At 40.4% G+C, this 14,130-nt stretch overlaps 1 protein-coding gene across 1 annotated transcript; it reads left to right on the forward strand.

Annotated features, from left to right (window-relative positions):
• Window positions 1-1,386: 1,386 nt before the first annotated feature.
• On the forward strand, window positions 1,387-11,633 carry LOC308090804 (cytokine receptor common subunit gamma-like; the record flags this gene model as incomplete). Its single annotated transcript, XM_080436077.1, has 11 exons — window positions 1,387-1,453; window positions 4,424-4,717; window positions 6,583-6,673; window positions 6,910-7,085; window positions 7,213-7,346; window positions 7,636-7,704; window positions 8,024-8,189; window positions 9,165-9,252; window positions 10,154-10,290; window positions 10,517-10,673; window positions 11,546-11,633. 9 exons carry the CDS (start codon window positions 1,387-1,389, stop codon window positions 10,254-10,256), a joined length of 1,188 nt encoding a protein of 395 aa, XP_080292203.1. The 3' UTR covers window positions 10,257-10,290; window positions 10,517-10,673; window positions 11,546-11,633.
• Window positions 11,634-14,130: the final 2,497 nt, after the last annotated feature.

Below are 14,130 nucleotides of genomic sequence, written 5' to 3' on the forward strand. Positions count from 1 at the left end.
CCTGTGACTCATCATTCCGTTATATTGCCTATATTTTTTATACATACAGCATTTTCACACCTGACCCGGACACAGAACTAGTCCAGGTTAGTTTCCTCCATGTGCTATAATACTATCCTGCAGAGCAACTTCTATAATGCATTTGTGCACGGTGTTCAGCTTGGGTTAGGGTTAGCTGTGCTGTCTTATGGAGGTAGTGATTCCATAAAGTCCTGAGTCTCAAATGTGGACTTTCCTTGACATACAGTTGATACAAGACAGGGAGGGAAAAGTATATCCTCAACATAGTCATATTTGGGGGTAAATACAATACAACCTCGTATCAAGTACTGTATGTTGAGGGACAAAGTACTTACTGTAAACCCTGAAAGTGTAACTGGTATTCTGTCATAGCAGTACTTATTTTTAGAGTTAGGCATGACTGGATATTTAAAGTAATATAGGCCTACTGTAAGTTTACTTCTTTTTCCAGGTAGGTGGCGTAGGCCTAAGTAATGGTTCACGCCTTCCAAATGACTTGGCTGCTCTGAGGCTACATGAAGTGATTAGGATCAATCTCCAAAACAAAGTGATCCCAGTCACTGCTGTGTGGATCAGTGTGCTGCATGAATGAATACATGGATTTTGAATTTTGGCCTGCTAGTGTCTTTGCACTAACTTGCTACAGTTAACTCTCGCTGGAGTTAACAAAGCTCACGGTTATGTTCATCACTTGAAAACATATCAGTTTACATACTAAAAATGTGTGAAATCTCTGTCCGTCCGATACCGATCAGCATACCGATCCGGTTGTCCAGAACCGGCGATCTGACCACTATGCCCATATATGGGCAATATAAAAACAATTCTCATAAGGAGTACCCTGATGCCATCAATATGACATCATAGTACTGGCGTCATAGACCTGTTCCTGGACTCCATGGGCATTAAAGGGACGTAGACAGACAGATAAAGAAATCTCAAGATATGGCCATAAAAGGGACAAAGACATTCAGACCGGTACAACGGGTACACTGACAACGCGCACAAGGGGTTTGCGTAAGAGGGGCATGCAACTTGCATCGTTCCCAACTTGCATCGTTCCCAACTTGCATCGTTCCCAACTTGCATCGTTCCCGAGTAGGCCGGTGCCCACAACGAGCGCCGGTCTAGTTTCACAAAAATATGAGCATGTTCAATGTACGCGCTCTTTTTAGTGTGTTCATACAGTAACAGTAGTATGATACTAACAAGGCAATAGTAAAAAGTTGACAGGCTCAGCTTTTTTTCTTCTTTTTTTGCCGATGGGTTCCCAGATTACCTTCTTTGTAACTTTCTGTTAACAGGAAGTGGGCTGATGGGTGCATCAGTTTGTCACATACATGTATTGACAGTTTCTGTTCTGCCATGGCACCTGCTGGATTGCTTCTCCTTCTCTACCTGACTGGCAATGTGATTGCCAGAGAAACCCCAGGTTAGTAAAAGTTGTTATTTTAATAATTTACTGTAGGATTAAGTTATACTTATTACACACACACACACACACACGCACACGCACACGCACACGCACAAACACGCACGCACACGCACACGCACAAACACGCACACACACACACACACACACACACACACACACACACACACACACACACACACACACACACAACAAAATATTTACTTTATATGATATAAATTAGGTGCAACTAATATATATATACTCTATATATATATATATATATATATATATATATATATATATATATATATATATATAAATAAAAATATGTCAACTCCATAAAATGGCATATCTGACGGAGTCAGATATAGTAGACAATTTATTTTTCAAAGTTGCTTAGATTTCTATTAATGCTAATAGAATTACAATTACAAATTCGCAGCTTTCCCGACTTTTTTAAAACCAGGACGTGAGACAGGGGACTATAGGATATAGCTACCTGTTTATGCCTGATTAAATTATGTTTTTGTAGAAATCTGTCGGAGTTGACAAAGATCTTGGACACAACTTTAAAGGGCAAAAACTTTTACAAAAAAACTAATTTTTAAACAAAGATGATATTAATAGTACATTCTTAGACCTATTAATACACATGGCTAGTTTTTTTTAATGCTTTTAACCAAAAAAAAAAAAAGTCTGAGACAAGGGTGTTTTCTGGCAGAGTGCATTGTAACAAAACAAAAAAAGGAAACCAGACCAAAACTTTGTATAAATCATAATTATGTAATTTGTTATATAAATCCTTTAAGAATATATTTTCACCCAACACTTTTTCTAAATTACTGTGTTAATATGTAATCATTTCAAATGTTTTGGTAGGGCATGATTGTCCCAATTCTCAAGAATGGGTGATTATATATATATTATTAGATTTTTATTATTTTTATTTTTATTATTTATTTATTTTTACGATTTAGGGGATGATTGGTTCATTGATTGATTGATTGATTGATTGATTGATTGATTGATTGATTTTGGTTGGCAATTTCTAAAGTACAATCACGATATAAATCATACCCAGGACAACACATATATAACACATGTATAATGAAATTCTTATTTCCAGTGTGGTCCTGTCATAGTGCAACCATAATTGGTGACGAAGCATCAGTAAAATAAATAGTTCATAGTTTTAATGACACTGTTGACAAAGGATGTGTTAAAAGGCTCTTTTCAGCTCTCAAATGTCTACAGCTAATTGTGATACTCGGTTGTTTCGTTGTCATGTTAAAGTAGGAAATATCTTATTAAAATAAAATAAAGCAATAATCTCTCAAAATAATCTACCTTGTTTTTATTTGTTATAAAGGGTTTCTCAGTGGAAGGAACAAAAAACACAATTAGGCTGAAATTTGATGTTACCAATGCTTTCTCACTTACAAATAAGCAACTAACCATTTTATGTCAGAAATAGATCATGGTAGAAAGCAAATGGCTCTAAAACAGATTGTGATTTGAATCAAGTTACAAAAAGATACATTTTGTATGTGATGCCAGTTACTACTAATAATAATAATAATAATAATAATAATAATAATAATAATAATAATACATTTTATTTATAACGCACTTTACATTCTTACGAATCTCAGAGTGCTACAGATTTAAAAGCAGAGCATAAAAACAGCATAGGCAACAGAACAATTATAATAGACCCAACCAGGCTAAACTAAAGGGCCAACATTTAGAAATTAAAACTCAGTACGAAAACAAACAAAGTCCATGAAAAATTTGAAAAATGCTTTTTTTTTTAAGTAAAAAGTTACTGTGTGTTTGTTAACGCATACTGTAGATGCACGCATGTGTACATTTGTATTTATACTAACATAGAAATGTTGGTATCTGGCCTATACAACCATCTGTTCAGAACAGTGCCAAAGTGACAGTCCAATACGCTTCTGGCAGGTTCTGAGCAGAAGGGCTCTGGTGCGCAACAGTAGAGGACAATTATGAATAAAAACCTTTGACCTGGACACTTCAAAAGAGACTATCCAAATAAGACACTGGAGCACTCATAAAGTCTGCTCGTTTTATTTCAGGGGTGACTGACTAGGGCCTATGTAAATACTTTTATTCATCTGTTCAGAACACTCTCCTTTGGGAAATAGTACAGGTCCAAAAACGTCCCTATCTCTCTCTCTCTCTCTCTCTCTCTCTCTCTCTCTCTCTCTCTCTCTCTCTCTCTCTCTCTCTCTCTCTCTCTTCTGTGTTCTCTAACATTTCAGCTAACACCCCTGATGTCATTGTTGTTAATGAAAACCATAGAGAGGTGTTCATTCTCGAGGTCGGCTGTACTTTTGATTACAGCTTAGAGGAAGCCTTCCTAACCAAAGTGCTAAAATATCATCAGCTAGAGCAGTTTACATCTCTCAGCTAGGCTACAGATGTAAACTTTTGGTTTTTATCTTTGGAAGCCTATAGGGCACGTGCACAAGTTGGTTGTGAGGGGTCTTCAAATGGCCGGCCTCTCCAAAGGGAGGGCTAAACAATTAGCAAGGTACTGCTCAATATCAGCTATTATAGGAAGCCGCTCAATTTGGAGGAGGCGTTGCTTCCTTTACCCATGATTGTTGTCCGCTGTGTCCGACAAGTATGCCATCTTTTGTTTTGTATGTAACAATGCTCTGCCTTACATGCACTTTGTAACTGGCTGTTTCCCCATTATCTGACTGCACTGGCAGTGTTTATGTCCTTCGTATCTTGTACTTCTGTTTATGTGGACATAAATAAATATTTCAAGTGTGTGTGTGTGTGTGTGTGTGTGTGTGTGTGTGTGTGTGTGTGTGTGTGTGTGTGTGTGTGTGTGTGTGTGTGTGTGTGTGTGTGTGTGTGTGTGTGTGTGTGTGTGTGTGTGTGTGTGTGTGTGTGTGTGTGTGTGTGTGTGTGTGTGTGTGGTGTATTGTGTAGAGAGGATCAGCGTGTCTCCAGGTGAAGACGTTCTGCTGTCTTGTTCCTACAACATCACATCCACCACGCCATCAAACCTCAACGTCTTCTGGAGATACAGAGACACTCTGAACCTCTGTGACATCATTGCCGGTGAAACCGACGTGTCCAATCAGGATCCTCGCTTCAGGAACAGAACGCGTACATTTCCTGAACTCTACTCGGAGGGGAACTTCTCATTAGTTCTGATGAACGTCGGTCTGAACGATACTGGGCCTTACAACTGTCACATACCCAAGGTTGAGCACCGACAAACACTGCAGCTCGCTGTCACAGGTGTGTGTGTGTGTGTGTGTGTGTGTGTGTGTGTGTGTGTGTGTGTGTGTGTGTGTGTGTGTGTGTGTGTGTGTGTGTGTGTGTGTGTGTGTGTGTGTGTGTGTGTGTGTGTGTGTGTGTGTGTGTGTGTGTGTGTGTGTGTGTGTGTGTGTGTGTGTGTGTGTGTGTGTGTGTGTGTGTGTCTTCATGGCCCCTTCCAGACACTATTTTGGTTTTAACGGTCTATGTTTGTGATTGTAGATGTGAGTTGTCTTCTGGTGGATCTGGACTATGTTCATTGTAGCTGGAATGGACAGAACACATCAAATGTCAACTACACCTTCTACAGCAGGTTAGAGTCTACATTTCCTACATTTTAGATTCTTATGTAATATTGACCTTAACTAATCTGCCACCTGTTCATAAGTGACATTTACTTTCTAATGATGTTACATCAAGAGACAGTAAGAGCTGTACATGTTGATTTACTGTTATGTGGTTTGGGTGTGGGTGATGGGTGGGTGGGTGTGGGTGATGGGTGGGTGGGTGTGGGTGAGTGTTCAATGACTGATCTCTGATAATGCTTCTGTGTTCAGGTTCCATTCAGATAATAATTTCCAAGAGTGTACATACTATACCTCAGAGAATGGCTCTACTACTGGATGTAAACTGCCTTACAAAAAGCTAGAAACTCAGAGGTTCCTTACTTTTTACACAAATCTGACACGTGACAATGACAGTCTTGTCCAGGAGCACAACTTAATATCCAAAGGTAATCACATTTGGTTCCTGCTTCAGCGGCCCTCAAGCCATTTCCAAATGTGCCACCATAGGCAACGCCAACATTTTAATGACACTGTTGACAAAGGATGTGTTAAAAGGCTCTTTTCAGCTCTCAAATGTCTACAGCTAATTGTGATACTCGGTTGTTTCGTTGTTAAATGTTAAAGTAGGAAATATCTTATTAAATAAAGCAATAATCTCTCAAAATAATCTACCATGTTTTTATTTGTTGTAAAGGGTTTCTCAGAGGAAGGAACAAAAAACACAATTAGGCTGAAATTTGATCAAATGTTACCAATGCTTTCTCACTTACAAATAAGCAACTAACCATTTATGTCAGAAATAGATGGTAGAAAGCAAATGGCTCTAAAACAGATTGTGATTTGAATCAAGTTACAAAAAGATACATTTAGATATGTGATGCCGCAGTTACTGTGTGTTTGTTAACGCATACTGTAGATGCACGCATGTGTACATTTGTATTCATACTAACATAGAAATGTTGGTATCTGGCCTATACAACCATCTGTTCAAAACAGTTCCAAAGTGACAGTCCAATACGCTTCAGCCAGGTTCTGAGCAGAAGGGCTCTGGTGCGCAACAGTAGAGGACAATAATATGAATAAAAACCTTTGACCTGGACACTTCAAAAGACACTATCCAAATAAGACACTGGAGCACTCATCAAGTCTGCTCGTTTTATTTCAAGGGTCAGTGCCCATGTAAATACTTTTATTCATCTGTTCAGAACACTCTCCTTTGGGAAATAGTACAGGTCCATCAAAACCTCTCTCTCTCTCTCTCTCTCTCTCTCTCTCTCTCTCTCTCTCTCTCTGTGTCTCTCTCTCTCTCTCTCTCTCTCTCTGTGTGTGTGTGTGTGTGTGTGTGTGTGTGTGTGTGTGTGTGTGTGTGTGTGTGTGTGTGTGTGTGTGTGTGTGTGTGTGTGTGTGTGTGTGTGTGTGTGTGTGTGTGTGTGTGTGTGTGTGTGTGTGTGTGTGTGTGTGTGTGTGTGTGTGTGTGTGTGTGTGTGTGTGTGTGTGTGTCTCTTCATGGCCCCTTCCAGACACTATTTTGGTTTTAACGGTCTATGTTTGTGATTGTAGATGTGAGTTGTCTTCTGGTGGATCTGGACTATGTTCATTGTAGCTGGAATGGACAGAACACATCAAATGTCAACTACACCTTCTACAGCAGGTTAGAGTCTACATTTCCTAAATTTTAGATTCTTATGTAATATTGACCTTAACTAATCTGCCACCTGTTCATAAGTGACATTTACTTTCTAATGATGTTACATCAAGAGACAGTAAGAGCTGTACATGTTGATTTACTGTTATGTGGTTTGGTTGTGGGTGGTGGGTGTGGGTGATGGGTGGGTGGGTGTGGGTGAGTGTTCAATGACTGATCTCTGATAATGCTTCTGTGTTCAGGTTCCATTCAGATAATAATTTCCAAGAGTGTACATACTATACCTCAGAGAATGGCTCTACTACTGGATGTAAACAGCCACACAAAACGCTAGAAACTCAGAGGCTCCTTACTTTTTACACAAATCTGACACAGGGCAATGACAGTCTTGTCCAGGAGCACAACTTAACATCCAAAGGTAATCACATTTGGTTCCTGCTTCTAGAGCTTTTCTTCTTTGTATAATAAGACCTAGCACGTTGTATTTGTATATGTCTTTAGCGGCACTCATGCCATTTCCAATTAATTTGGTGTAATATTTTCAGTCAAGCTGTATCCTCCAGTCAACCTGACTGTCAAGAACGACTCTAACCTGTGTTTCTATTGGAATCACACCAATGGTTGGTACCAGTGTTTGGAAAATGAAGTTCGCTACAGGACTAACTACAACAACTGGGAGGTAGGCATGACATTACTAAGAAAAGAAGCAAAGGCCCAAATGATGGAATTTTACAAAGGGAATATCATTAGATTCACATAATCCTGTCCTTCTCTCAGCATTTTTGTCACATTTCTTTCTTGCTTGCTTGCGTTCCTTCTCGCTTTCTTTTGTTTTTGTTCAAAAGGTAACCTTTTGATCAAATAATGCCTTCATTTAGAAGATTTAACTGGAGTCTTTTCTCTAGAATCTCATTGCTTTCATTCCCCCCCAACCTCTCTTTGTTGTACATTTGTCTCCTTGTGTTCAGAGCTCTAGATTCAACATGCAGAGTTACTGTACCTACCTACCCTCCAGCACCTCCCACTATGAAGTTCAGGTGAGAAATGGGCAGTATTCCTGTGTTTAAAATATTAATTTTGATTACTTTGTTTTGTATTTGACAGGCCCCTTAACTTGTACCAAAATAGTTCTGAGAACAGTATTGTATTTTGTGTTTAAAAGAAAATCACACAAAAGATACAAAATAACAAATTAACAATCAGCTAATCACAGTTAACACTACAAAATATATTTGTAGCAATAGCATTTTGTTAATGTTGGTCATTTCATTGTGAGAACTAACAAGTTCATAGAATTAAATAGGAAATCTGTATCTTGTTCGCACACAATGCATGTCCGGGTTACTATGTTTTCAGAGTTCTAGATCCAACATGCAGAGTTACTGTACCAAACTACCCTCCAGTAACTCCCGCTTTGAGCTTCAGGTGAGATTCAGGGTGGCCGGTCACTGTGGAGAGTCCATATACTGGAGTGACTGGAGTCAACTTGTCTCCTGGGGGTCCATGAAGATCATAGGCGCAGGTATAAAAACAAAAATGACACTTGGGACTGACATACTTCATGCAAACCGTTATGCTGGTAGTATTTTGCTGAAGCAGATCTAGAAGTAGATATTAAGAGTTTGCTCAGTGTCATATTGCAAGTAGGTGAGGTGCAAGGTGTAACCTTATTCATGACTCTATGCACGCCTTACTGTGTTCCCCAGACAGTCTCTCACATGCTTTCCTGTACATTGGCTTCTGTTCAAGGCAAGCCCCCAGTTGAAGCCTTTGTAATTAATGACACCCTTCACTCAGCCACCGTCCTCAATTAGCTCCAGCCATGACACACAGTTTGCAACAGCCAATGGGGATTTTTAATTGTTGATCACACCCCGCCTCGAGGACGCGGCCGGGGGGCATTTCGTTTCCCTCGCGGGGCCCGGCCTCAGAGGGACCCGGCCGTGGCCTGGCCTTGGCCTCCCGTGCCGGAAAAACGGGCGCTCCTCGTTCTGTTTTTCTCACTTGTACTTGTTTCTCACATGTACTGTAGCATATATACACACGCACGCACGCACGCACGCACGCACGCACGCACGCACGCACGCACGCACGCACGCACGCACGCACGCACGCACGCACGCACGCACGCACGCACGCACGCACGCACGCACGCACGCACGCACGCACGCACGCACGCACGCACGCACGCACGCACGCACGCACGCACGCACGCACACACACACACACACACACACACACACACACACACACACACACACACACACTAGTATATTATGTACAGTATATGTATGTATGTATGTATGTATGTATGTATGTATGTATGTATGTATGTATGTATGTATGTATGTATGTATGTATGTATGTATGTATGTATGTATGTATGTATGTATGTATGTATGTATGTATGTATGTATGTACGTACAGACATGCCTGTACACACATACAGATTCAGACATGTAACCAATTTGAAAGCAAAACATGTTTGTGATTGTAGATGTGAGCTGTCTGCTGGTGGATCTGGACTATGTCCATTGTAGCTGGAATGGACTGAACACAGAGGTCAACTACACCTTCTACAGCAGGTTAGTGTCTTCATCACAGATCCATCCAAAGTGGATGGTTGGAATACCCTGAATACCATGAATACTATAATACAGAACGCGTGCGTGCGTGCGTGCGTGCGTGCGTGCGTGCGTGCGTGCGTGCGTGCGTGCGTGCGTGCGTGCGTGCGTGCGTGCGTGCGTGCGTGCGTGCGTGCGTGCGTGCGTGCGTGCGTGCGTGCGTGCGTCTTTGTGGTTAGACCTTGTCTGCCCTGAAGTTGGCGGTCAGGGACAGGGTTCAATCCCCGGCCGGGTCATACCAAAGATAGAAAATGATACCGAATTCCTTTCTGCTTAGGGTTGGATTGTGGGTAAGTCCCTGTGACATATATGGGCTACTTGCGTCATGTCCAGGAAGTGTACTTGTACATCATGGCCAGGGGATGTACATCAAGTCGCCTGACGCTACAGAAACAGGAGACAGGCTCCTGACCTATAGGCCACATGGCTCGGTAACTGTTGGTTCCCAAGGCTACTTACTTACTTTATTGTATTTCACACTACGGAAACAGGATATAGGCTCCTGACCTATGGGCCACATGGCTCAGGAACCATTGGTTCGATAGACTACTTACTTATTTTATTGTATTGGAAATAATGTGAAATAGACATAATGTCTTTAGCAGCCCTCATAAGATTCAAACTAAACATTTAATTTTAAGCTTGTGTAAACATCATATCTCAAGCCTTATGCCATTGAAATGTCAAGCCTTCTCCAAAAGCGCCACTAGGCGGCAACATTAAACTTTCCCTCCTTATAGGAGATCTTACTTTAATGTTCATTATCATTAACCTATGCTATTATTGTGAACTTCCCTCAAGTTGAGGGCCTCAACTGTTTGGTTCTTTGCCTCTTTTCATTAATTCTGTGTTAAATTTTTAGTCAAGCTGTATCCTCCAGTCAACATGACTGCCAAGAACGAATCCAACAACCTGTGTTTCTATTGGAATCACACCAATGGCTGGTACCAATGTTTGGAAAATGAAGTTAGCTACAGGACCAACGACAACAAGTGGGAGGTAGGCATGAAATTAATAAGAAAATAAGCAAAAGCCCACATGATGGAATTTTACAAAAGGAATATCAATAGGTTCACATAATTATGTCCTTCTGTTGTTATAATTTTGTCACCTTTCCTTCTTTCTTTCTTTTCTTTCTTTTAGTTTTTTATCAAATAATTTATAGCTGAACATTCTCCCTCATCCACCTCTCCAACCAGCTGTAAATTGTTCTCCTTGTGTTCAGAGTTCTAGATTCAGCAAGCAGAGTCACTGTACCAACCTGGCCTCTAACTCTCGCTATGAGCTTCGGGTGAGGTTTAAGGTGGCCAGTCACTGTGGAGAGTCCATATACTGGAGTGACTGGAGTCAACCTGTCTTCTGGGGGTCCATGAAGAGCCCAGGTATTAAAGAAGCCCCACTAGTTTAACCATACCAAACTCGTTTGAACATATTTACATTGTCATCAGAATGCAGTAGTGGGGATGAAAAAAAGAGAAAGAGGGAGGTCCACAGCAGAACCTTATTTTACATGATAGGATAATACAAGTACTTTTGATAGATCAAAGCTTAAGGTAATGATAACATTGTTATTGGATATTGGTTATTGGATTGTTTATTGGATTATTGGATTGTTTATTGGATCTTGTTTAGTCGATTCACTTATTTGTTTATTGGATCTTGTTTAGTCGATTCACTTATTTGTTTTAGCTCATGCTCATTTGATTTAGCTATTTTGTCTCATCTGTTTAAGGAAATAGGTAGCTGATATATTGCACTTTTACCTTAGCGCTAGGTATACTCTTGGTTGCTTGTTTTTGCAGATAATGCACTAAAGACTTCTGGTGATTAGTAGTTTTCGTTCCCTACCTATGTTGAATGCACTTATTGTAAGTCGCTTTGGATAAAAGCGTCTGCTAAAATGACTGTAATCCCTGTAATCCCTGATAACAGTAGATGATATGAAAATAGCATTGGTCATTACAAAAGACAAAATTAATGGGCTCAACAGATTTGACATCCGTCAACAAGTGTGTGTGTGTGTGTGTGTGTGTGTGTGTGTGTGTGTGTGTGTGTGTGTGTGTGTGTGTGTGTGTGTGTGTGTGTGTGTGTGTGTGTGTGTGTGTGTGTGTGTGTGAGAGTGTGTGTGTCTGTCATTTACCTCATAGGGGCAGAGTCAAATTCTAATCTCTGTACAGTATAAACGCAGAGGGCCAAGCTCAGGAACACATTATATATTATATTAGTTTTATTATTGTCTATTTGTCTTTGTCAGAGGTCAGTCTGGCAGAGGGCAGCAGTGTGCTGTTGACCTGCAGTGGTGCTACCCCACCAGTACACAACTACACCTGGTACAAGAGGACTGGGCCTCCTGGCTCCAGCTCCCTGGTCCAGGTAGCGTCAGAAGAGGTTCTGGTTCTGGCCTCTCTGCAGCCCTCCCAGACTGGACTGTACTTCTGTCAGACCTGGAACTCACAGGGAGAAAACAACAACTCTACTGAGATTCAGCTGAAGATCCGGGACAGAATGGACTGTGAGTAAAACATAAAAAACATAAATATACTGAAAACAATGTTGATTAATTTCATACTTCTTTGATTATTAATGTAAAATGTTCTTGCAGTTGATCGTATCATCCTGCGTGTTGTTATTGGAGTCAAAGTGTTGGCAGTGCTGGTGTTTCCTTTGGTTATGTTGTGGATGTGGTGAGTTTCCTGTCATTACTCATTCAAATTTGACAGTTACATCTTTGTTAGTATTCCAGCAAACACTAAAAAGCTTAAAAGATGCAGTTATTCCTCTTTAAAATAATATTTTTTGTTTTTATTTAAAGGAAGCAACACTCTGTCATGGACAAAGCAGTGAGGAGAGCTAAATTATTCTAAATTGATTGCACTTATTCATACTGAGGCATTTGATATATTATGATTTATTATTATTATTATGAATGTGATTCATATTACACTGTGCTTTCATGTTTCAGGAGGACAGTCCAGATTATGTAAACATCAGTGTTGGTCGTAGACGTAGACAGGGCTTCATCTCCTCTGCTGATCCAGACAGCAGGGTAGTAGAAGAGGAATCCAACATGTAAAGGAGAGAGATGCATGAAGACGTTCCAATTGCATTTGGAATGGAACTGACAGCTGAGTCAGCAGACAAACCTTATCAGTGTCTGCTGCCTGTATACTGAAATACAGCTTGTGAAGCCGAGAAAAAAAAGGGTGTTCATGCTTAGCTAACGTTAAAAATGATACTGCATGACTTGATGACTAACTCCCTACTTAGTTACAAATGTTTATTTTTCTTTGTCCTGCTGTAATATGGTGAACTGTACACTGAAATTAACTGGCAGTTATACTCGTTTTATGTCCTTTTGCCTGCTATTCAGTTACTGCATCTCAGCAAACATTTTATATAGTTGGCTAGCTGCTGAAAACAACATGCCTAAAATGATGTACAGGGTCTAAACCACTGGTTCTCAACCTGTGGGCCATGGGGATATTGCAAGTGGGCCCCCAAATAATTGGTAAAATACTAGCATTTTATGATTATATAGAATTCATTTATGAATTTGTATTTATTCTTAAACAGGCTCTGAAAATGCACACGGCCCACCCATCGGCTCCCGTGTTAAGTGGTCAGATGGATGGGCCGCGAACACTTTCAAGAGGGCCCTGATCCAGAAAAGCTGGTCCAACACTCATAGTTTTGACTGGCTGTGTGTATGTATTTTAGTATGACAGGTCAGGTGAGAGGAGACACGGAGAGAGAAGACGCCCGGAATCACCAGGGGCCCCCATGCCCTCATATCCTCATGTGTTACCTGTATAGACAAATGCCTTTTTGTTGTAGACTAGAAAACATCCAAGAGCTGATTTTCTATATAAAATCATGTGGTTGGATGAACAGGATGTTGGTAGCATTGTAGCGATTGCCAGACTATACTGGAAACTGCATTTATGATATTGTATTCATGTTGTTGATCGATGAACCCTATGAAAGTTATAATTTCACTGTCAGGAAAATTCGTCATAGTTCATTAAAGTTGTAATACCTGACTCCGCCAAATGGAAGAAGCTTGCGACAAACATTTTGTTTCACAGTATTGTGAAACTCAACCGCCCCCATCTGGCTGAGTCAGGTTAATAATTTTCATGTCTTACCCGATATTCAAATCTGGTGACCGGTGGCGAGTGCCAAAATGTTTTGAGTTTCATGCAATACCTCTTGTTAATCATGTAGGTGGTCCTGCCTGACCACAGGATCTAAATGTACCACTGCAGTTGTGTTAGTTATATTTTATTTACATACTCTCCCATACAGATTGGTTACAATAATGTTTTATTCACTCAGAAAGTTATGGATTGCAGCTTCTGTGTTAGCCTATATTATTCATGTTTTTTCACAGTCTGCAAGTCCAATAAATAGCCTAATGCTTATGTTGTTTGATTTGAGAATTCTGTACAGTATTGCCTGCTATTGTCATTTGCACTGTTATCTGGATGCTGGTGTGATACTGAATTATACTCATTCTTTGAAAATTGTCTTGATTTTGTTTTTTTTAACAACACAACTTTGTTCCATTCAAGTAGCCTAACCGGTGGGGCAGGGGTGGGCGGGTGAGTGGGGTGAACGAGTAATGACTGGTGGGTTGCAAGGGAACGTCCAAAAAGTAATATTCATTGCCATTGAAAACCAAACAGGCACCTGCTGCTGCATGCTGCCACCCCATTGATCATGATGTAGACTTTATTTAAAAATACCAATACTACGGTACATGTGTACACATACAAACTCACTTTCAGTTTAATGTCACATCAATATCATATTTCGATATACAAATAGCTGATGTGAATT

The sequence above is a fragment of the Gymnoscopelus braueri genome, assembly GCF_963280865.1.
Source record: "Gymnoscopelus braueri genome assembly, chromosome: 8".
NCBI classification, from domain to species: Eukaryota; Metazoa; Chordata; class Actinopteri; order Myctophiformes; family Myctophidae; genus Gymnoscopelus; species Gymnoscopelus braueri.